This window comes from Streptopelia decaocto (genome assembly GCF_964273445.1).
Source record: "Streptopelia decaocto genome assembly, chromosome: 2".
Classification (NCBI taxonomy): Eukaryota; Metazoa; Chordata; class Aves; order Columbiformes; family Columbidae; genus Streptopelia; species Streptopelia decaocto.
The window spans coordinates 68,774,470-68,798,526 of NC_138655.1; the positions used below are offsets into that span (position 1 = coordinate 68,774,470).

Sequence of the window (24,057 nt, forward strand, 5' to 3'; positions counted from 1 at the left end):
GAGCAGTCAGACAGAAAGGGACCTGGGGGTACTAATTGACAGGAAGCTCAACATGAGCCATCAGTGTGCCCAGGTGGCCAAAAAGGCCAATGGTATCCTGTCCTGTATCAAAAATAGCGTGGTCAGCAGGACAAGGGAAGTGATCCTTCCCCTGTACTCTGCATTGGTGAGGCCACACCTGGAGTATTGTGTTCAGTTCTGGGCCCCTCAGTTCAGGAAAGACATTGAAGTGCTGGAGCGAGTCCAGAGAAGAGCAACAAGACTGGTGAAGGGACTTGAGCATAAGACCTATGGGGAGAGGCTGAGGGAGCTGGGGTTGTTTAGTCTAGAGAAGAGGAGGCTTAGAGGTGACCTCATCACTCTCTATAACTACCTGAAGGGAAGTTATAGCCAGGTGGGGATTGGTCTCTTCTCCCAGGCAGTTAGCAATAGGACAAGGGGGCATGGGCTTAAACTCTGCCAGGGGAAATTTAGGCTGGATATTAGAAAGAAATTCTTTACAGAGAGAGTGGTCAGGCATTGGAATGGCCTGCCCAGGGAGGTGGTGGACTCGCCGTCCCTGGAGGTTTTTAAACTGAGTTTGGACATGGCACTTAGTGCCATGATCTAATAGACGGACTAGAGTTGGACCAAGGGTTGGACTCGATGATCTCTGAGGTCTTTTCCAACCCAGTCGATTCTGTGATTCTGTGATTCTGTGATTCTGTGACTTCCTTAGTGGAGGGAGGACAAACTCAGTGCAGATATGAGTACAAACTCACAGCTCTTTGATCTCTTTAGAGTCACATAATCTCCTCCTCTCCTGACCTCTGATTTCTCAGCTCTGAAGTGTTTTAGTATGGGAGGTGCTTGACCTCCAGAGAAAATGAGAGTGCAGAGACCTTTGGCACCTGGGAGGATGAAGCTTGGCATGAAGAATGTCAGCTCACTACAGGTTGGTTAGTTCCTACAGAATGCGCATTTCATAACACGTTCCTGGCCACAGGATGGTTTCTGTTTGGTATTGTCCCATGGGGTTTGTACCCATGGTGCAGAAAGCAGAGAGCAAAATATTCTAACTCAGTTTCTTAAATGCTCTTTCTTTTCCCTACAATTATTTTATTAAACAGAGAGAAGCAGAAGAGAGGAGTAACCTCTATCCCAGACCACTTTTTTTTCTTTTTTTCTAATGACAAAATGTCTTTTAAACATGCATTTTTAAATATGAACATCTCTCATGTCGATGAATTTTGCATAATTACATAATGTAGTGTGCCCAGTGAAAAAGGTTAGGATTTTAAACATTAATAACTTTATTATTTGTGTGGTGGATTTCAGTCTATAAAAATTGCATCTCAACACAGAAGACAAATTAGCTTTTATTTTAAAATACAATGCGAATTCCTACTGAACAGTGGATAAATTATATGTAAGACCACTAACATTTTTAAACTTGCCTAATTTAAAACCTATTCAGTGGTTCTTTTAATGTCTTCAAAGACTGTGTTAGCCTTCATGATGACATTACTGTGAGCTATGGAAAAATGCAGCCCAAATGTTTTAAAGAAAATTCTGAAAAAGAAAAACAAAAACATGTTTTTGCAATGAGTATTTTACCATTACAAGAAGAAAAATGGACTAAAGCGGTTAGGATAATATTGTGTACTGGCTGTGCTATGCAATGATCCTTGCTAATAACAAGACCTTATGTTGGATGATTAGCCCACCTGCCATGCTGGGAATGAAGGTGTATACTCGCATCTATCAGTAAAATCATGGCATCCCTGATTTCTTTCTGTCATCTCCCTTCTAATTTGTCTCAGTAGTCAGAGATAGTGAGACAAGTTCAGGGAATCAAGTTAGAAGCTGCGTAATACAGTATTGCTTACTGCAATGTACACTAATCTCGTTTATTTTACTACACAGTAAGCTTCAATGGTTGCTTTGCTTCACTGTACTGATTATCTGAATATGAGTATTTAGTGACATGAGAGTGCCCTGACTGATGTCCTGCTGCTGCTCCACCAGAATGTGGAATGTCTTTGCAGCCTGTGTCATTCCTGTTAGCCCTGGGCATTCAGTTCAGCTGTAATCCAAGAGCGCCAAATTGGACCACTCTTCTCGTGTCTCAACTGAAAGGAGAGCAGGCAGAATTTGCTTGCAGTCATTTAACAATCCCTTCAGCCTCTTCGAAATAGTGGCAGGAGGTGGTCTTCACAGGTCACATGGCAAAGTGCTACGAATAGCAACGTATATGTTCTTCCATGCTCATCTCCAGCATCAGTATTAGCAACAAACCAGCTCTGACTGTTTCACAATTGCCTTGGACTCTCTGATCAAGGCAGGGTACACAGTTATTTTGTTGCTGCAACTATATTTATTGGGGTCCTAGCAACATATGCAATGCAGTAAGTTGAAAAGTGGAGAAGAACTAGGACACTTAACTGTGTATGAGGGACTTCCATGAGAGGACAGGGACTCACTGCTGGGCAAGTGTATGTACAATTCTTATCCCAATGGCAAGAGAAAGGAGAAAAATGGGCTGAGGGCCCATAGTCATGTGCTGCATCTCAGACTGGAGCACGGAGTTCCTTTCCATTATTTTGGACCTACTAGAGGCATTTTGAATGGAAAGTGTTGATTATTTCCAAGGATCTGCTACCTAGGCAGCTGAGCTTTCCCCACAATGCCTATCAGTGTATGAGCATTAGCTGAAGCTCTAATTAAAGGGAAGATGGTTTGTTTTGCTCATAAAACCTCTTACCTTCAGTGAAGGGTAAGCAAACACTTAAGCTGTTTCCTGAATAAGATTGCTGTCCTGAAGTGGATCTGAAACAACTGAATGTTACAATAAGGAGCTAAGAATCGTTGTCTCCACGCTCTTTTTCTATTTTTCTCCTCTTTTAGTTTATTCTGCTTGTTATGTCTTGCAAATCTTGTGAAGATCTGTTGGATCTGTGGGAAGATGTGATCTTCTATTTGGGAAGGGAAATTTGTTAGCAGGAAATTCTGACAGCTCTCAGATGATCACCAGCTGTTGAAATGCATCTTGTAATTTAACTACACAGGATAACAAAAAAATACCGGCCTTTCCGAAGTATAATTTCCAGGAAGGACAAAAGTCTGTTCTTCAGCTGATATTGTGGTCTTTGGGCGATTATTTTTTTTCCTAAAAAGACAAAGCAAAGGTTCACATCATTTAGGTGCTGGCAGTTTGAGGTGTTTAGAAGACATGGTCTCAGATGACACTGTCAGACCTAAAGTTTCAATTTCTGATGGAATTTTTCATCCACACTTACTTAAAAAACTGCCAAAGAATATTATATATCAAGTAGGTTGACAAAATACATTTCTTATATTTATTTTTTTTTTCTATGTATTTTCTGTATTCAATACAGTTGGTAGCACTGTGGCCAGATTATTTAAGGGTCAGCTTTAATGCTTAAATTTTTCGTTTCGGAGTGCCTGCTCTCAGTTTTCTCTAGTCAGGCTGTCAGGGTCAAACTACTGCTGCAGGCTCCTATAAAACCTGGAAAATTTTACAAGAATGTGATATTGTGGTTCTGTGGGGTTTTATATAGAGCACATGCTGAACAAAAACGTGATTTGTAATTAATCTAACCAGTGCTTCCAGCCATGCTTTTCTTCAGACCATCAGGCTGAGCCGGACATACCTTTTTCTCGACATTTTTTGCTAAAGTCTTTTGCTAGTTAGTTCACATGAGCTGCACTCAGCTTCTGTACAAGAATTCAACAAAGCGCAGCTGTAGTTAACTCTCCTCCATACTCAACTATGACTAGAAATCATGCATGAGTTGAAGCAATATGTTCAAATACCCAGCTTTATGTTGAAAGAATGGTATTAATATTTTAACATTCTGAAGGAGAAAGCAGTTATTAATATCACCCAAAGGCATTACTAAAATTGCTCTCTTTTTGGATTTCAAGACTACCATCTGTGTAGCATCAGTAACAGATGTTCTTTTCACCAGAAAAATGTACATGAAAGCAAGGACAATGTGCTTGTATAGGCTATTGAATATAAAGAGTGTTATAGAAGTAATGGAAGAGCAGATAGCAAAGAAGACAATGTGTTTTGTTGTAAGGGAATCTGGAGAAACTATTCTGCTCCTAGCTAAACCAGAAACCTCAGTGGTGGAGGTTTTCTCAAATGGATTCATTGATAAAGTGGTTCTAGTTTTATGAAAATTATTGAAGCTTTTTTTCAGAATTTTGAATTTTTAATTTTGCATTTTTCTGGCTTTTGGTTGGTTGATTGGCTGGTTTTGCCTTAATTCATACAACTCCCATGAGATGTCCATGCTTTGTAAATTAAAAGAGAAGTGTTCGGGGAAAAGTCCTGGAAATGGATTAGTATAAAACTGAAAGCAGTTTTTAGAGTGTTTCAGAGGTTGTTTATTCTCACAGATCTGTTAAAGTGTATGATAATATGTGACAAATTATAGTAACTCCATTTTGTTTTGTCCTCTTTGTGCAGCGTTGTTTTATCTTTGATTTACAATTAAGGTTTCTCTTATTAAAAGGCTGACATTGTCTTGCACAAGTTTTCCTGATTTCAAAGTCTTCATTATTGTTTTTTTCCCCTCTCTCTTCAGCATTATCTCTTAATGCAGATAACATTTTCTAAACCTTTGTATCCCCTCCTGATGCTTTTCCAGGTTACAGAATGGCCAGTGGGAAACCAAGGTTTGCTGTATGACCGTAACTGGATGATTGTAAACCAGAATGGAGTCTGTGTGACTCAAAAACAGGAGCCGAGTTTGTGTCTTGTAAATCCCTCAATTGACCTGAAGAAAAAGGTTATGCTCATCCAGGCAGAAGGTTAGTAACCAATATCCTTTTCTTCCCTTCATTATTTGTATCAAACTTCTAGACCGAGACACCTGCATGCACCTGTCGAGCTATTCAATACTGTGTATGCTTGCTGACTTCAGAGACAAATTCTGTTACCAGCTGTGGGCAAAGACAGCCTAGGCTGTAATATACAGCCCTGCTAGTCTCCTAGCTTTTTGGGATGGGCAGAGAGTAGGCAGTGACTCTCTATGTGCAATCATAAAGTGGATGCTCCAGGAAGGAGTAATCAATTGACAGATGTGGAAATTTGCTGACAAGTCTATCTCTCCACATCACAAAACATAGAATTATGGAATACCAGATCAGAAGGGGCCACAGGGATCATCTAGTCCAACTTTTCGTGGCAAAAGCACAAAGTTCATCAGCCTGAAGGGACTGTTATTGCTGCAAAGCTAAAGGATTAGGAGTCTAGTATCAAACACCCTGGCCAAAAACCTTCCCATTTTATAACTCTCCTCCTTCTTCCAGTTGTGGGACTAGAGGAGTAGAGTCTTCAGTGGAAATTAGTACGAAATAAAATAAGTACTGGGCATTATTTAGCTCAGCTAAATGCTTGCACTAAGTTAAATGCTTGTACTAGGAGGCAAATATTTCATGATGCTTGGGCTTCTCTGGATTCATCACAAAGCTTTCTTATTCTCTGCTGAGGGGGGAAAAAAAAAGAAAAAATATGGAAAGTATTGCAGAAAGCCCTTTGCTACTTGAGGGTGCAAATTATTTATTTCGCTAGCGGTGCTGTTAGCACTGAATGCTGGACAGGTTTGTATTCCACAAAAGTCATTATTAATGTGAAGTTTGCATGTATCTGAATGGTGTTCATCATTTCCCTGGTATCTAACATTTACTCAGCCTTTATGTCTTAACCATTAGTAATCTACGTGCCCACATTTTCAGCAGCCAGAGCAAAGTAAAGGAACCTATATTCAGATTTTTCACCCTTTATTAGAAATCCATAGGAGTGGATCTGTAACTACAGTCTCCTTTATGTTTGTACGTTACACTTGTTGTCCTCTCCAGCCATCTGAGCACTCTCCATAAAATTAAGTCTGACCAGTTGATTTTGTTTGTCTGGAATAGCTTTATCAAATGGACATTTGAGTACTTCCACTAGTCTCATGTGATTTTGTGTGTGTATTTCAGATCCCAAACACAATCTTGTCTCTTCTTAGAGATTCTAGACTGGCACAAACACTGCTATTTTCTGTTGTTCCCTTTGTAATCTTTCTTTGAAAGTGTATTGTTAGTTCATGACACTTCTATGTGGAGCACCTTGCACCTCAAATTATTGTAGTACAGTTGCATAGACAGCCTACTCTCACAAGTTTTAAATCATCAAGTGCTTCAGAACTATATAGAGAAATTCAGTTCCTTTCAAACTTTCTTCCTTTCTGCTGGTATCTCTTACTTGCAGACACAATGTGATGTCTTGTCCAAGCCTTCTCCATTTATCCTTCACATTTTCAGAGGTTCAGCTCTGTTAGGCCTTTTGATTCTGCTCTTCTAAGAATGTTCTTTATTTTTTTACTTGCTAGTACCACACTGTTCAGACAAGTGCGTATTCATTAGTATGTTTACCTGTCAATACTATCTGTGCTGACATACTTCAGAGAGTCAGGAAGAAGTTTTCTTAGATAAAAATGACAGTCAAGGAAGCCATTTTTCACTAAGATTTACAATCTCTTGCCATAGTCCCAGGGTGAAATTCACCTTTAAATCCTACATTTTAATTTGTGTCATTTTTGGAATTTTCACTATCATTCACCTTTCTGCCTATGAAAGTGGGAACCGTTTCCATCCAGAAGTGATTGACCAAGTCTATGGATCACTTTTCCACCCCAAAGTGATTGATCACGTCTACAGTGTGTTCTAACAGAAATGTGGTTGGCATTTATTTATAGACTGCTTTGGTATAGCCAGTATGTAAAAGTGGAGTCATTCTTTGTATATGACTCTAGATACTGTGATCTTAGCCCATAAGGTGGTGTGGGCCTTCTTCTTGTAACAGTCCTGATATTTTTCACTCTCATAATGTACTTGCAACCTGTGGTATGTTTTTAATGCTTGACAGTGAGATAAGGGCTCTCATTTTCTTGGTGAGACTATTCCAGAGATTACTGCTCATAAGACAGCACAGTGATGGGAACACATGCGAACTGACAGGGTAAAACTGAGCACATAAATCTGTAGAAAGTTGTTCCAATATTTGTTTTGTTTTCTTTCTTCTTACCTGCAGTCTAAATACATGATTTGTTTGTTGGTGTTAGATTTTTTTTTTCTTTTATCCCTTGACATATATGGATCACTGTTATGTCTCCCACTTAAATCATTTAATGGCAGACATTTAATTTAATAAGTTGACATTTTCCTTGAGAATTCCATGTCAATCACTGTTGCTTTTGTCACATGTCTCTCCAGCCTGTCAGTAGTTTGTGGCTATTGTAGGACCTGAAGCTTTGAGCTGCAAGTTTACTGAATCCCCTGGCTCCAGTGAACACAAAAACCCATCGTCTCCCAGCTGACTGGGTGACAACTGCAGTCAGCCGAGCTGTCTTCCTCCTGCCCCCCTGCAAGGATGCTGTAAACAGCCTGCTTTCTCTACCAGTTTCTCTGCTGTCATCTGTGCTTTTCTCATTTTGAGAGCAGGCTGTGGCAATGATCTCCATCTAGAGCGTGCTTTGCTGTCTGGAGGTGTCTCTCTCCCACAAGAGAGAGCCTAAGGCAACCCTGCTGCTGGATTAGGGGCCTCTGGTAAGTGCCGAAAGCCCAGTGGGGTGAATCCCACATAGCTGAATTATGCAGCATTCTTAAAGAATATTTTTACTGTTGCATTGTTAGATTGTGGTGAAGACTTTATCTGTGCCACTTCTAAAACACAGTGAGTCAGTTCTGTCTCCCCCTCCAGACATTTACTTTCCTTTCCCTCTAGAACTTTTCATTAGTGGAAAATTTGTTTCTGGCTATTTTATTTCAATATGGTTTAATCTTCTATGTCTTTTCTGTCCAACAAAATAAAATAGACAGCATGACAGTAACTACTTTAATGCCTTTTGCTGAATCTTCCATGTGCTGAGACTCCACTTTGTGTTGTCTTTGACCCCTGCATGTAGGGTGGCTCCGTAGCATGTCTAACAACCAGCCTTGAATGGGCAGAGCCGCTGTCTGACCCAACTGTGTGATTCTGACGTCCCTATGGGTAGCAAAGACACCAGACTGGGACTCCAGAAAAGGCCAAAACAGCTCTAAGACTTAGAATCATTCCCTGGCATGCCCACAAAATTAGTTGGCTTGCAAGGCAGCTGGGGAATTCCCAGTGTTCCCCCAGTCCCTGAGGAGGAGGGTGAGACCAGAGGGAGAGGAAGGGCTTGTGCTTGGCCTCTCCTTGACTGTACTTCAGTAGAGGGACTGAGATTTTAATTCTGAGAAACTACATTTCTGAATTTTGTCAGAATTATTTTCTTAGGCTATGTGGTTATTAACAGGCGTTTCCTATTTCTTTTGACATGAAGAGTGTAACTAACCCTTTCTATCACAGAACTTGCTTTGAGAAAATTGGTGTAACTTTAAATAAGCCCCTGTGGAGAAAGATAACTTCTTGTATCTCAACTGAAGAGTTAATGTTTAGGCTCCCAGCAATTTAAAGGTGGGCAGGAGCCAGTGCCTTTATTTCTAGATGCTGTGTTACTGGAGTGGGAATCAAGGGAAATCTTCTTGTCCATTAAGTACATGGGGGCACAGATTACACTGTCCTTGTTCCTGACTGATATAAAAGTAAGCCAAACCAAATTTAGCTGAGAATTTCTCTAGAAGACTTAATTCCTCTCTTTCCCTTTTAGCTAACAATCAGCATTACTCTGGCAAGTTGGGTTTAGTTTACCACTGCACAGAGGGAAAAATTTTGCGTGTTGTGAAGGCCCTTTAAAATATTGGAGTAGAAAGATGCTAACAAAACTGAGCAACTAATTACACTTTTTGGAGTTTATTATGCCTTCAAATAGTCATGTGTTACTGCCAATAAAAATAATGGGAATTAAGTGCATACACTGATGAAAGAATATACATGAATAGTTTATATTTCAGTCTATTGAAATAACAGACCTCTAATTCTTCTCATTGACTGAAAATAGGAGCTATAAAGACACGAACAAATTTTTTTTATATTAATACTGTGAGCACATCTGTGAATTTTATTATGAAGCAAATGACCATGGAGAATGACAGCTTCTACATTTTAGTAACTGGCAATATTCTGCTTTATTTTTTTGCCTTAAGATAGAATAAAATTGTAATTAACAATGTTTAACTGACCTAAACATCACTGTAAAATGTGTACTGTTCAATAAAAATGTGATACAATCACTGGTGTATAAAAGCAGGGCTTTTTAAAGCCCCGAGACTCTATTTTAAGAAATTTTGTGAGTGTGTGTGCCTTGTTTAGATAAAATTTGTAAAAGATATAACAACTAAGGATACATGCAAGATGAAACCTTTCAAACTCTTCTTTTCCAGAAGGAATGATGCTGATGTTTAATTTTTTCAAAGAACAAGAGCATTAGTTCTAGTTTATAAGATGATAACATTGCGTTATTTTTCAGGTTATTTCAAGCAGGTTCAACACATTTATTACTTATGTGTTTTATTTTCTGAAGTGAGCCTAGCTTTTCCTCCTCTGTCTTCTCTTCTGAAGTATGCCAACATCATTAGCTAAAAAAGGAGTAGAACTCTTTCAATATTGAAAACTTACACGTAACAGAGCTGATAGCTGGGATATAGTGAATCTGAGCTATGTTTCATTGTTCTTCACAAGAGAATAAAACCATTTGATTTCACCATATCACAGAGCTGGTAGAGCTTGTTTCTTGTTTGTACTACAATAATATAAACAGGAAGTAGTGAGTGAAATTGAACCATGCTGACAGAAAGCTGGGGTACAGATCAGTCTTGCTGGTATATGTTGCAGCATAATGGAAATGAGTTGGATTCATTGCAGCCACACACTAAAACCCTTTGTTTGTCATTTCAGGTTATTGCTTTCAATTAACAGAAAGTAAAATAGTACAGCTTTTCTTTTAGTTCTAGTAAGTCACAGTAGCCTTTCCATCTCTTTGGCTCATCATGTTCAAGATAAGTATGGAAGAAACTGTTAACATAGATCATTACCTGGGATTCCTCATCTGGTTTAAACTTAGAGGTGGACAGATGGGAATAATTCTCTCATTATCATTTTCCATACATTTTATCTTTTAATTATTGTAGTTTTATGACATGTTATATTTCTTTCTCTTCCCCCACCCCACCTCCATCTTTCATCTTTCTGATCACGCCATCGCATCACTCCAAAAAAAAGCAACCCAACAGTGATCAACCTCATCTCCTGATTTGCTACAGGGACCACAGCAGTGGTAATCTCATCCTTTCAACAAAAACCATGACTGAGGAAGTAATTCTGTGCCAGTTTCTTTGCTTGAGATACACGGAGAATGAAGTAACTCAAAGCTGAAATTGTATGTTCCTTAATGTGGTTTGAGTACCAAGGCCATCTGAAGACATTGCTCTTTGCATTATCATTTGGAGCCACCTGCAGGCAGTTTATATAATTCTAGCAAAAAGAAAGGATTTTTGTCACATGCTATTTCGGAGGCTGCTGTGATTGTGAACAGGTGCAAAAATAAGAACTTTTTTCATGACCTTGTGTTTCTGCATAAATGTTTGTTGGTTTTTGGTTTTTTTTAACTATGTTTTGCTCTCTGCCCATCTAGGCATGGACCCAATATCTATATCACTAGAAGAAGATACTGGAAAAGAGGCTGTGGTGTATGAGAGTAAAGTCTGTTCACACAGGTGAGTGAGAGCGGAGAGGAACCGAAGCTGAAAATCACTGCAATGACACTCAGGGCATGATTGGATAAACACACACACGGGTGGAAGTCCTTCAAAAAGAGGGGGACGGTGACAAGCAGTGAAAGACTTAGTGGACCAGGAGAAGAGAGATTTAAGAAGGTAAACTGGCATGCCCAGCATGTCAAGTAAAAAACACTAAAAATAATAAAATGTAAAAAGAGGGGAGAAGATAATACAAGAGACTGTGATGACTTGGCACTCACTTGAATAAGGGAGATATTTGCTTAACTTACTGAAAGGTTGAGAAAAAGGAAGGATGTCCCCAGTTACTTCCAAATGCTAACTGGGGGCCTCAGCAGGACCCTAGAGTTCAGTTCCTACATTTGACAATGATCATGCTGGCAACTTTGCCCATTTGATGCTGTCCAGATTCAAAATTGCTAGAATTCACTGAGATTATAAACAGCTTCCCATATTTACAACCCTTTTTAATTTTGTTTTGACTGCCCATGATGATCAGTGTCCCCTTAACAATCTTGGGAAGATTGCAGGTGAATATGTGAAATAACATTAACTCTAATCAAGAGACATACCACTTCAGTGAAATATAACATTATGCATAAATTAATTTCTTATCAGTGAACTTAAGTGTTTATCCATCATATTTTCTAAGTACTTCCCAGTCTCATTAAGTTTTCTGAGTGGCAGTGTATCAAGTGCCTTCCTAATGTACATTTGCATTATCTACTATATTTCTTTTCATCGAGTCTCTTGGTAAGACCAACTAAATGAGCCACTCACAGATTTACATCTTCTTTGAGGCTGATAAAATGCTGGCACAGGTTACCCAGAGAGGTGGTAGGTGCCCCATCCCTGGAAACACTCAAGGCCAGGCTGGATGTAGCTCTGAGCAACCTGATCTCATTGAAGATGTCCCTGCAGATTGCAGGAGGGTTGGACTAGATGACCTTTGAAGGTCCCTTACAACCCAAACTGTTTTATTATTTTAACCAAGGTATATTAATTCTTTGTAACCTTTTACATTTGCTTCCCTGAGGGTAACACACAAACAAACCAGCAGACTGACCATTTGCCCTCTGAATCCATGCAGGAAATTATCTTCTGCTTCTTTTCTACTAGCTATTCAGATGATAAAGAGAATCTTTTTCTCAGAAGTATGTTTTTCTCAGGTAGTGGAATTCACCCAAGTGTCATTTGTTTTAACCATCTGTCCCACTTCCCTTAGTGTTGACTCATCCTTAGCCTCCCCATGGTTAGCCCATCTATTACAGGCTGTAAAATAACCTGGGTTATATTCCTCTCTCTGTGCATATAAGTGACTGCCATACTATTTATTGTAGCTTGTCTTTCATGTCACTGACTGTGTCATTTTTAATGTATGAAATAGGAAATTTTCATGGGAAACTGCTTAGAGCTCTGAGGAGGAAGAAAAGGATAGAATGACAAAGAAAGGGGAGATGCAAGACAATTTGCACAGAGTGGACTGTAATTAGCAAATAAAGCAGGAAGGAAGGCAGAATGAATGAACAGCATTGATGAGGCTCCCAAGCTGCTCAGAGATCCAACAGCGTTGATGCCAGGTTCCCATGTTTCCACAGGGGAACCTCCAGGGCCAAAAAATGTAAATAGAAGCAAAACAGTCATCTGCAGTAAGACAGGAGGTGATTTGTGGTCTGGGATCTTTTCTGCAAAGTGTCTGATGTGAGCAGTGGGACCAAAAGTCTTGTTAAAAGGCTTTTATTCCAAAGAAACCACTACAGAAGGCATTTTCCACGTATTAATTCTGCTCTCTGACGCTGTGGTTTCATCCAGTTCTGTTGACGTAGGTGTTAAATCTGAATTTACACTGAGATAGCAGAGAAAAGCACATGATGTTGAATCTGCAAGCATTCATGTGAGGAAGTTTAATTTCACAGCAGCCACCAAAGTTTAATGAGCCCAAGTTTCCCTTGTGAAGCAATTCATCAGTGTTGGCCTTCATCTCAGTAGGGGTTGTCCATCAGCATGCACTGCTCACATCGGAGTGACCTGGCTTTCTAGTATAATATCTAACTGGACAGATGCAAGTAGAAGCTGGTGATATTAAGGTTATTGATGTTGTAGGAGAACCTAATGCTCAAGGTTAGTGCTCTACTGAACCAGGCAGGGATACAGCCTCCTCTTTGACAGGCCACAATATCAAAGAGATTAAAGGAAGAGTATAAGTGGTAGAAAAAGACAAAGGCATAGTTAAAAACAAAGTGAACTGAGCCTGTTGTGTCTAAATGTATGTATTATATCCCTTGGGATCAATATTCAGACTTCAGCTGTCCTTGTTTCTTGTTCTATAAATTACCTAGCTAGAGGGACCAGCTGTAGTGCACTGAAGCTAAATGACATAACAAGAAGATGAGTGGGGAACTCAAGGCAAGCAGCAAGTAAAATCTGAGAGAACTAGGCCCTCCTTTATAAATTGCCTGACACGTGCCAAATAAAATGTAAGGCTGACAGATGTAAAGTAATACTCAACAAAAATAAACAAAAGCAGGATATTAGTAGAACTGAGCTACAACAGAAGGGCTTGATTCTGTGACTTTGAATAAGACCTTGAAGAGATGATGGTACTTGCTCAGAAAATGGTCTGATGATAAGGGGAAGCAATCTGAAAACATAGGAGTCTCGGAATACAAAAACTACACAGTGACATTTGATGAAATACCAAGAATGCTGTGTATCTCTAACTCAGGCACTGTAACTCAAAATGGTAAGCAAATAAAAAATAGGGCAAAAGTTTGATCCTGATTTATACAGTATTAAGCCCCAGCAGGCTGTCTACTAACATGAACTAAATTAGGGAATTAACATCATTGTACCTAATGGGCACAATGGGGCACAGTGGGGCAATCTTAAATTCAGCTCAGATGAATCTTTCTTTTGGTAAAAAGCGCAGACTATAGAATAGCTTTTTCATAATACTATATTGTACTATTGTAATATGGGCTACCAGTTACTGTACTTCAGTCAGTGTCTTGAGTGTTGCAATTATTTAATCCTTTTACCACAGTAATTTTCTGTATAAAATTAAATTAGAACTTGTGAATATTAACTTCAAGACTAACAGAGTAAAGTTGAGAAAACTGGGAGATAACATTAAACAGAACTTCACATCTGTTTTATCACTCACCGGAGAATACAGATTCTGTATTTTGTATTGGATGAAGCAGAATTAACATCTTGGTAATTCATCTTCAGTTTTGAAAATTAATGTTTGGGCAATCAAATTTTGCTAAAAGTCCCTCTTTTCTCCTAATAGGGTAAAAACATATGACTGTGGAGAAAGAACTGCTGACTGGTTCTCATTGTTTCTTGGTCGTCCATGTCGCTTGATAAAACAAAGTTCAGACATAAAAGACAGGTTACATCAGAAAACTACAAAAGGTGTGTTTTCATTCTTAAAAATATTTGTGATTTCTTACTTAGTAAACATCAGGCTCACAGACTTCATACTGACTATATAATTACTCTGATAGAGGGTGAAAGACTCATTCAATATTGATCTAGTAGTTTTCAAAGGGTACATTTATACCCAAACTGTGTTTATGCTGCCCTTCCACTTGTTACACTGGGTGAAGATGCACAGATACATCAGTCTGAGAGGGGGGGTTATCATCATGACTATGATTTTGTCTGGAAACTCAATGATAATTTTGAAAAACAATTATGAAAAAGCTATAAACAAATAATTTAGTCTTAAACTTGATTTTATTATATAAAAGGATGAAAGGGAAGGAGCATCAAAAATCCATAGATATTGCCCTTGTAAATTGTTTTACAAACATGGCAAAATCTCAGTTCTATCTCACTTTCTAAATGCATTGCATCACTATCATTTGCAGGTTTCAGGGGATTCTTGGAACCTTTCCTTAGTACCTGGAGCCAAATGAATAATTTTTTTTAATGAGAATGAATAAGAGGTCAAAGGAAAGATGAGGTGAAATTACTAGTATAATCTTCCTGATTTCTAATGATCATTTTAGAATGTTGGATTCATCTTTTTAGGTCTGGCATCAGCTACAAACGTCTCACTCTCTCTTGTGAATGAAGCACAATACCTCCTGATAAATAGGGCAAGCATTATGCAGCTGAAAGAACATGTTTCTGCAAGGTAAGATCCTTCTGTCTCCAAATGTCTCTCAGCAGTCTTGGGTTCCAGAATCTTGCCATTAAGTGCCAATATAACTGCTTTATCTGGAAATTTAGAGTTACTTACTTTTCAGTGTTCAACAAATATATGGGTACTAAACTGATATAACTACGTGCATGAATTCTGAAAATTTAGATTAAATGCTTGAACATAATCTTTCTGCTAGTCATCTTAAACAAACTTAAACAAAATTCATGTCAAATGATTTGGTGGCCGGAGACTATTGGGAACCAGCCAACTTCTAGTTGTAGGAAGAACAAGGATAATTAGGTTTCCTCAACATAAATAATCTGGCAGATGAAAATACAAAATCTTGGTACTAGCTGGACTATTTCTTTCCCATGGGAAGGATTAAGATTTATAGCAAATATTCACAACAGAAATATTTTAAAACTACTTGCAGGACTGGATTAATTTCATTTCTTAATTGAATTTGGCTTTACTTGTACAGAAGTGGAACACTGAAGCAGCAAATGAAACATTCAGCCAGCCCACAGTTCAAAGCTAAGGAACCAATTACCAGCTAAATTTTCATATGCTGACAACTGAAAGTTGCTGTTTCTTGAATATAAGTAGGACAGACTCAAATCCCACAGAAAATCTGCCCTGGAGGCCTCCATCATAGCTGTGCATCCCACAGCCCTGGCATTTGTCTCTGGGCCCCCTTTTCCTGTCTTACCAAAATTCCCTCCCTCTGTGTGAAAACATCTTCTCTCCTCTTAGTCGCCCACCAAACACGCCCCCTGCATTAAAATTCCTGTTGTGAATAGAGGAGGAATATATATCTATATGTAGCTGTAGGCGGATATGTATATAGCTTCAGGGTTTAAAACCAGTGACTGAGTGAAGCATCACTACAGACCACTGGAGCTTGCATTGCCTGAGGGTTTTCATTCTTCAGGAGAAGACAGTTGGGCAATTTTAACATATCATGGCAGTGCTCCTCTGGGAAAAATGCCTGGGCAAGGTTTGAATCAGTCTGCCTCTCAGCCATTTTGACTACCCTTTCTCCATGATAGTCAATGTCTTCTTTTGAGGCCTGGTTTTGTCTTCTTGGGAGAACAAGACTTGCAGGCAACTCTTACTCAGACTGGGCTTTTTCTATGATGAAACCCACTGAAGAACCTTCCAGACATGAGATCTGAATGCAAATCAGAGGAGTAAGGCACCAGAGGGAGCAGCAAGTGAGGATGAAGAAGGACAGGGAACTTTGATAAAACATGCAAGGTCAGATGATCCACTGATTTTGAGTCTAATATGTTGCAGTGCAACTAAGCTTGTAATCTCATTTTCTTCAAACTCCAGATATCACTGGAGCTGCCATGATGCCTGAGAAGCACTTTACTTCCCACTCTGCAGCACAAGTTGGAAAGTTCTTCCCCATTGTGCTATGCAGTGCTTTCTCAGGATGCTGGAGAAATAAATTCAGCATAGATATACAGCAATATAATTTTGCACTGTTACTATATCATGGTGTCCAAGTATAGAACTGTGCGATGTATTTTCAAGAATCTGCACATATGGGTCTTTATTAAATGTTTTTATTTTTTAAGAAGCATTATTTAGCTTATTGGCATGTAGGTTTGTTTTTGTTTAGTGGCAACCTACTAAGATTTATAAAGCAATTTTAATCTTCAATTGATTTTTAATTTTCTCCTTGCATCTTCTATAAGTAAAAATTAATCTTCCAGTTTCTACTTGATTCTTGAGAGGTGATCTAAAAGAGAAACAGCAATTTAATCAAAAATTAGAATGTAACATACTGTTGGAGAGCTATATGTATATGGACATATCTGCCTCTCTGGTGTTGCCTTTACAGGTCACCTCCCTGAAAATCCCCATGGCCTGGCTTTATGATCAAATGTTCTTGCTAGAAATACACCCCTGAACATGCAAATACTCATTTTCAGGTTTGCCTGTTAAATATATGTAATGCATTCTGGATTGCAGGGCTCACTACTGTGAAAAGTCCAAAGTACCCAGCCTAGCTTTGGCAAAATACACTGGTTTTTGCAACAGATCCTTTTTGAGGTTTGCAGAATGAAAGTGCCTGTCACTCCATCCATCTGATGCATGTTTTGAGGGGCAAATGATGGGCATTTACTCAGATACATGCTTGCCAAATAATGAGGAACAGTTCTGAGGGCTGGGGATAGGCACAGGAGAGTGGAGGTATTTTGAAGGTGAGCCTGAGCAGGCTGAAGGAGGAGTGGTGGCAAGGGATGAACCTGTAGAAACTATAAATCATTTTCAGCAGCTGGCTCAGAATGCTGCAGGCCCAGCTCCGAGACTACTGGGGCTTTTGATGGCCCCACCGGTATCGGCTGGACTGGCAAGCACCAATATGTCACAAAATGCATTCAAAACTAGAGGCCACACAGCGTCTAAGCTCCAAGAGCCCACAGCAAAGCTAAGAAGCACAACAGCATAACTCGATTCATTCATGACAAACTGCTATTTTTCCCCCGTCTGTCTGAGCATCAGCATATTGCACACTTTCTGTTGGCTCCTATCTCCTGCAATAATTATGAATTGTGTCTCAGCCATGGGATTGTTTGTGGGATCCCCAGGGAAAACCTGTAGCCCTGCAGCTTCCCATCCCACTTTCTGCCCTCAGGCTGCTGGAGCCTTGTGAACAGTCAAGGCTCAGTGGAACAGGGCTTGTGTGGTTTGGCTGAAAGTCTGCACAGGCAGTTTATCCTTATGCACATTTGTCTGCTAAAGAAGATCATCCAGTCCATTTAAAATAAAACCAAGCTCTTTTTTTCACCTAACAGGCCTCTTCTGCCAAGACTGCTTGATGTGAACAGTTTTCCCTGTGCTTTGGTTTTCGTGTTTTTTCTCATTTTAATTAAAACACATTTTAAGCTGTATGTCCTTACTTTTTTGGGGGTTGTTTTTCTTTTGTTGTTTTTTTTTTTTTTTTTTTCCTGGGACAGAAACTTCTCTTTTCACCACTTACCCAGGTTTCTGCCCCTGCTGCAGAGTATCATCCCAAAGTTGCCAGACCACAGCTTATGGAGTATCGGAATTTGTTCATGTCCATAACAGCTAATGTAAAATGACATGTTTTTTCCCCACTAACGATCACACTGAGTGAACTCTCTTGCAAATTCTAGCTGTTGTTTTTGGGTTTGTTTGGTTTGTTTTGTTTTTTAACTGGTACTGGTCAAGTTCTCCTTTAGGAGAGTGAAGAATGACAATTCAAAGTTACAGCCAGATTTCTGATATTTGTATGCAGTCTGCTGCGCTCTCTGCCTCATATATGTTCTCTGCACTGACACAAATCTACACTCTGGCAGTTCAAATGCTTGTAAAGAGGTGGAGATATCACCACATAGAGATTAATTTTTTTTTCAAAACACCTATCATTTGGTGCAATCTGCTGCATCCCAAAGGCAAATTGTAATAATAGGAGGAATACATTATCTCATAAAATCCCTTTACTGGCCTTTTTTACCTTCAGCATCTGCTGGTTTTGTCCCTTTTGCCACTGCAGCATCTACAGAATAAGTTTCTGTTTACCTTCTCTTTAGAAGCATTTAATGAGTCAATTGATTGCTAACTCAAAAGATCTTTTAATTTATTACCACTGGCCTTACACGTAATAACTAATAAGGAATTTTTTCATATGCACTGTTCACGATTGCCTGTCTACATGCTTTCATACCTACTTCACAGTTACAGGTTACACCTCTGAAGAAAGGTTACAAATTATATGTGAAGTCTTACAAATTGTAGTTAAATACCTTGTGCCATTTTCATAGCCTTTGTAGTAAAACTCGGTCCAGGTTACTCTGGAGAAACATTTGTTGAATTATATTAGCCACTAGATTCTTACAGCACAAATATCCAGTGCAGAATCAGTTCATAAACCTTATTTTTTCTTTGTCAACTCGGTGAGACAGATTGGAAGAGCCTTTGGAAATAGAAGAACTAATCCGACGTTTCCGTGCCAACCTTGTCATTAGTGCACCAGAGTCCTTTGAAGAAGAAGAGTGGGCTGAGATTTCAATAGGTGCTCTGCGATTCCAGGTGCGAACTCATCTCCCTTGTCCTAGTCATGGTCTATCAGAAAGTTTTTTGACCCCTGGAGACAGAGCAGTTTTTGTAAGGCTTTGACTGGAACATGGGCAGCACAGTTTGTGCAGATGAATTTTATGAAGTGTGTAAAAAAACCAAACATGCTGTGGCCTGTGGCAGACATGCTTAGTATAATGAGAGATTCTGACATATTTCTCCACACCTTTTTTTATTTCATAATTCATAAAATTTCCCACCTCTATCCAACTGAGCAGAAAATATAATCAGTTTTGAGGCAGTTTACAGCAAATATTTAGCCAGCATGTCACAAGAGAATACTGGTTGCTGTTAAGCATAATAATCCAAATGTAACCTTGGATTGCAGCACATCAAGCAACTGGCTGCCAAAAGACCGGACATGTATACAAGTGAATGATCAGTGTCAGTTGCCCTCTGTTGTGTACATTTTGTCTTAATATCTATTCAAGACACGTTTCTAAGTCTAGCCTGGTAGGGTTTTCTCATATGTTATGCTTCATCTCATATCTAACAACATAATGTGCTTTGTACTGTAACAAAAATGCTGAAGAATTAGACTTTGTTGGAAAATACATTATTTTGAGAAATATCAAAATATACAATATTTTGAGAAATTCTTTCTTCAAGAAAGAATCCATGAAGAAGCTACACACGAAACCTAAGGGAATGACGCACACATGTATTGCATGTTCTCTTCAATTTGTCTGATCCTTAGATATAAGTATTTGAAAATGCATTGCCTAGGATTTGAAAGTGGCTTATTCGTTGTTTTCTTAGGGGTGATAATGAAGGTGTGAATACCAGAAGTGCTAAGGTCAGATCTAGAAGCTGTGATAGGTATCACTCCTGTTTCTTTCTGGTCAACATACTGTAAGAAACAGAGTAGCCGTTTTTTAGGTAAGGTTGGAAATTATGACTTACCTGCTCTCTTCTTAAGTGTACTATGATCACTAAGCTGTAATATGAGTTACAGAAAATTGAAGAAAAATTTATTTAGGTAGGAGATGAGGATAAAATGTTTGCTGTATAGCTTGTTGGGGGCTGGAGTTGTACTGGGGATCTCAGCTCAAGATCCTGTTCTGGAAGATACTGTAAAACGATGGAAGAAAAAGGCATTCCTGTTTCTGGCATTCAGGAATACAAGCTGAAAATAGAAAGGCTTATGCAACTCTCATTGTCTTTTCCAGTTTCTGCGGGGTCTTTGTTCAGATACTGATGCAGTAACAGCAGAAATCATGTTAATGGTACTTGATGCCAGGAAAATGGTAGAAGCAGCTGCTGAACAAAACAAAATAGGGAAAAGTATTTCCATCTCTGTCTTGTTTTCTTGTTCTTTCAACAAAATATTACAGCTCTGGAAAATCATCTTCTGAAAAAGCTGAGCTAAATCTATGGTTTTGAAGATTGCACTGAAGAGTTGTACAAGTAGTTCTAGATATACTGCAAAGAAATGAAATAGCACATCAGATCAGCATATAAAAATGCTTGCAGTGTCAGGTTTAATTATTTGCCCTATTTGAAATTTATAACACAATGTGTATATTGAGATACTGTTAAGACAGATTCTGTAATGTACAACTTTGCTAAAGTTAGGGTTGCAATATTAAGAGAAACTGGAATATGTCTTCCTTCTTAATTTTAATGTTTTAAAAGGTAAGAAGCAATTAATTGCAGTTTTTCTTGTTTGTTTGTGGGGTTTTTTCCCCTAGATGCACACCCTAGTTCAAAAAATAATTAATTTTAAGAACCATTCTCTGTATGATGATACTGCACAGGTTCTCATTATTCCTTCTGATTATATAAACTTGTGAAAATTCACATCTTGCATTCTGATTATGTAGAGGAGCTATGCCTATAAGAAAGAATGGGGGATATTGTATATTTCAGCTGCACTGAAACTATGTAAACCAAACCCTGTTAGTTTAACTCCAAGAAAATCCTCCTTGGGTTAAATCCTGAGGCACGAGATTAATTTTGTATTCAGTTCTCCTTTGGGCAAGTAGCCCTGCCAACCTATAAACGAAATTAAGCCATCAGGAAATTCAAATCTGTAAATGTTTTTTATTTCTCAGATTCTGTCTCTGGGAAAGTTTTCATTTAAAAAAAAAAAAAAAAAAAAGTAAATTAAAAAAAAATCATTGAGAACTTCACAAGTAGACCTTTTGAAAATGTACCTACATTAGGTGAACAGACCTGACCTCTTACATAATTAAAACATAAAAGAACACAGGAAAAGTATGTGAGAGATGTGTTTTTAGGATATGATGGTCATGAGCTTGTACGGTTCTGTGTTGTACTGCTTTGATATACAGCTGTGAACTTTCTTTAACTGAAATTTCAGGTTGTAGGTCCATGTAGCAGATGTCAAATAATCTGCATTGATCAACAGTCTGGGGAACGAAACAAAGAATTTCTGCAGTCTCTGTCTGCTGCCAGAGGTAAAAAGGTCAGTACAGAACTCCAAAAGAGCTGTATAGAAGGATGTAGTGACTTCACTGCATGCATACTGAAATATCTGCTGAGAGAACATTCATGATTAAGTTGTTATGCTAATCACTACAATTTGTTTTTCCAGTAAAAAGAGGATGCACTTACAAGCCAGATATTTCCATTAAATGCTCAACACGTTTTTTATTCAGAAATTGACTATTAATATGCATTATTTTTCACAGTGCTTGCTTTTATTCAGTATGTACTGCTTTACAATGTGTTCATTTTGGTCTTGAAAAACACAAGCTGATGCACTGATGTCATTCAAGAAGAGAAATCTGCAGAAAAATCAGAAAGTGTCTGAAACGATACAGTTAGCTCATAAGACTAATCTTTATTCTTAATGTGAGAAACAACTTAGCAGGAAAAACAGAGCAGATGTGAATATAGTCAAAGTGGGGAGTAATTGATTAAGAAGGTGACTGGAGAAGTGTGAAATACAGATGTTCTTTTGGAGTCCTTCTGCTTCCTAAGTTTTCATTGCAGCTTGGAACTGAGAGTGCTCAGACAATGGCTAGACAGCTTGGCATTCTAAAAGTTTCACAGATCTCTTCATAAGTATTTATTTAGCTGGAAATCTTTGCTCTAAATTCATTGCTTCCTATTCGTTAAACTTCTGTTGTAAAAGTTGGTCAGCCAGTCAGGGCTCAGAAGTCTCGCCAGTACCAGCCAAACACCAGAGACTGGGCACAGCACAGAAGCAGAGCAATAACAAATAGGTTGAAATTTATTCACCTAAACAATGCACAAACGAGTTACAAATAATGCATTCTTTGTTTAGGAAAAAAAATAATAAATCGGTTCGTCTCAGTGACTCATTAAGCAAACAAAGAGCTACATTTTCAGTGAATGTTATCCTTGGTGAATGGCTCCGCCAGCTCCGACTTGGAGCCAGCCGCTTGGTGCAGCGAGACCCGGGGGGAGACAAGCGGGCAGGGCCAGCTGTCTAGGCACAGCTTCTCGCTGACCTGAGGTAACTTAGGGTTGCACAGCAGGCTCTGGCATCCAGATGACCACATGTGCCTTTGTGAGATGAGCTCCTGGCCATGGGTAGCCTGAGGAAAAATGCCCTCTCCAGTTAATGCTGAGCCACAGCTGGAACATCTGGGACGCTTTAGAGTGCATTCTGGCTCTCTGGGCAGGGATGCTGCCCAGCTGCCACAGGGGGTGGGGTATGCAGAGAACTTTCTCTACCTGTGTGGGTTTTACTGGGTTATGACTTGAATCCTTTGTAGAGGGAAAGCACTCTGTATTCAGGGACCTTCCCAAATGGCAACAAAACCTTACCTGGGACATAGATTCTCAAAAGAGGCAAAGCATCTTCTGCATGTTTCCCACAGCAAGGATGAGCTTCTCTTTCATTCTGATTAGCTCAGCAATATGAAGATTTTCTTGATAAAAGCACTCCAAGATCCAAGTAACATTCAAACATAACTAAGGCAAAAGCAATCCAGCTTCTCGAGAACAACCTAGCGCCAGATAAAAAACACACGGCAGGGGAGACACTGCAAGAGCACAGGGCCGCTCCTCACAGTGGAAGAGTCCTCTTCTTCCCTCAGCTGCACAATGACATTCATGCTGCAAAGAACCAGCTTGTTTTATTTTTCCCAGTCTTCAGCGCTGCTGGCAGATGGGTGTTTGTGAGCATGCCCTGCTCTGCACAAGGCCAAGTCCTCTGGGTTAGCTTGGCAGCTGAAAGACTTTGAACTGCTGGTTTTGGCTGAGCTGGTCTGCGAAGACCTCAAAGCCCATCCCCTCTGCAAGTCACCTGTGGGGTGATGGTCAGCAGCTGTTTATCAGTGAGTAGCACCTGAGGACTATGGTATCTTCAGTGTGCTAAGCAGACCTGGCAGAGGACATTGGTCCAAACCTTTCACAGTGGGGAGAGAGAAAAAACATGGAGTTCATGTGACTGTGTTAAAATGCAGCACTAATGCTTTGGTGACTCATGTCTCTAGCATGTGCCTTATTGTTAAGGAGTCATCTAACAGACTTCATTTTCTTTTTTTATCGGATACAGATTCAGTGAAGAAATTTAGCAGTGTTTGTTCCCAGCTGTTGATGTGATTCAAACTGCAAGAAAAAAATGCAGCAAAATAAGATTTAAGCTAATTTCTAGTACAAGGAGAACTGATATTTTTGAAAGGCTGTTGTAGTTGCTCAATTTCCAAAATGTTAAAGAAATGGCATATACAAATGGACAGTAAATCCTGAATGCTTAATAAGAGAGCTAGATGTCAATATTTAGCATTTTCTTTCATTATTGTTGTTGTTGTTTTTTTTGTTTTTTTCAAGAACACCAACCTGAAATAATATATCGAGCTTTATCAAACTAGTAGCCCAAATGACAGCATTCACAATGAACTTCAATAATGAGCTAAATAAAATAACGCTCGTAAGAGATTATTCAATATTTATTTCTGAAATCATATTTTTTCTCCATCCCTCTGAGACTCTGAGAACCTGGTGCTCCAAGTTGAAAGACTGAGGCTTTGCATAGATGAATTACAGCTGAAAGCCAGAACCAGCTACTGTAATTAGCCACACAAGCAATTTGCATTTTTCCTGATGAATGTAAAGCAGGGTGCTGAAGCCTAGCCAGCTACTTT

General features: G+C 39.1%; 1 protein-coding gene across 1 annotated transcript in view; it reads left to right on the top strand.

The window, feature by feature from the left end:
- MOCOS (molybdenum cofactor sulfurase) overlaps positions 1 to 24,057 on the top strand; it is a gene marked incomplete at its 5' end in the record, with an annotated part of 233,577 nt that overhangs the window by 201,270 nt on the left and 8,250 nt on the right. The window contains 6 exons of the mRNA XM_082045174.1: positions 4,659 to 4,821; positions 10,611 to 10,692; positions 14,006 to 14,130; positions 14,752 to 14,857; positions 18,805 to 18,931; positions 21,300 to 21,404. Coding sequence (XP_081901300.1) covers positions 4,659 to 4,821; positions 10,611 to 10,692; positions 14,006 to 14,130; positions 14,752 to 14,857; positions 18,805 to 18,931; positions 21,300 to 21,404 — 708 coding nt within the window. The remainder of the gene's footprint in view (positions 1 to 4,658; positions 4,822 to 10,610; positions 10,693 to 14,005; positions 14,131 to 14,751; positions 14,858 to 18,804; positions 18,932 to 21,299; positions 21,405 to 24,057) is intronic.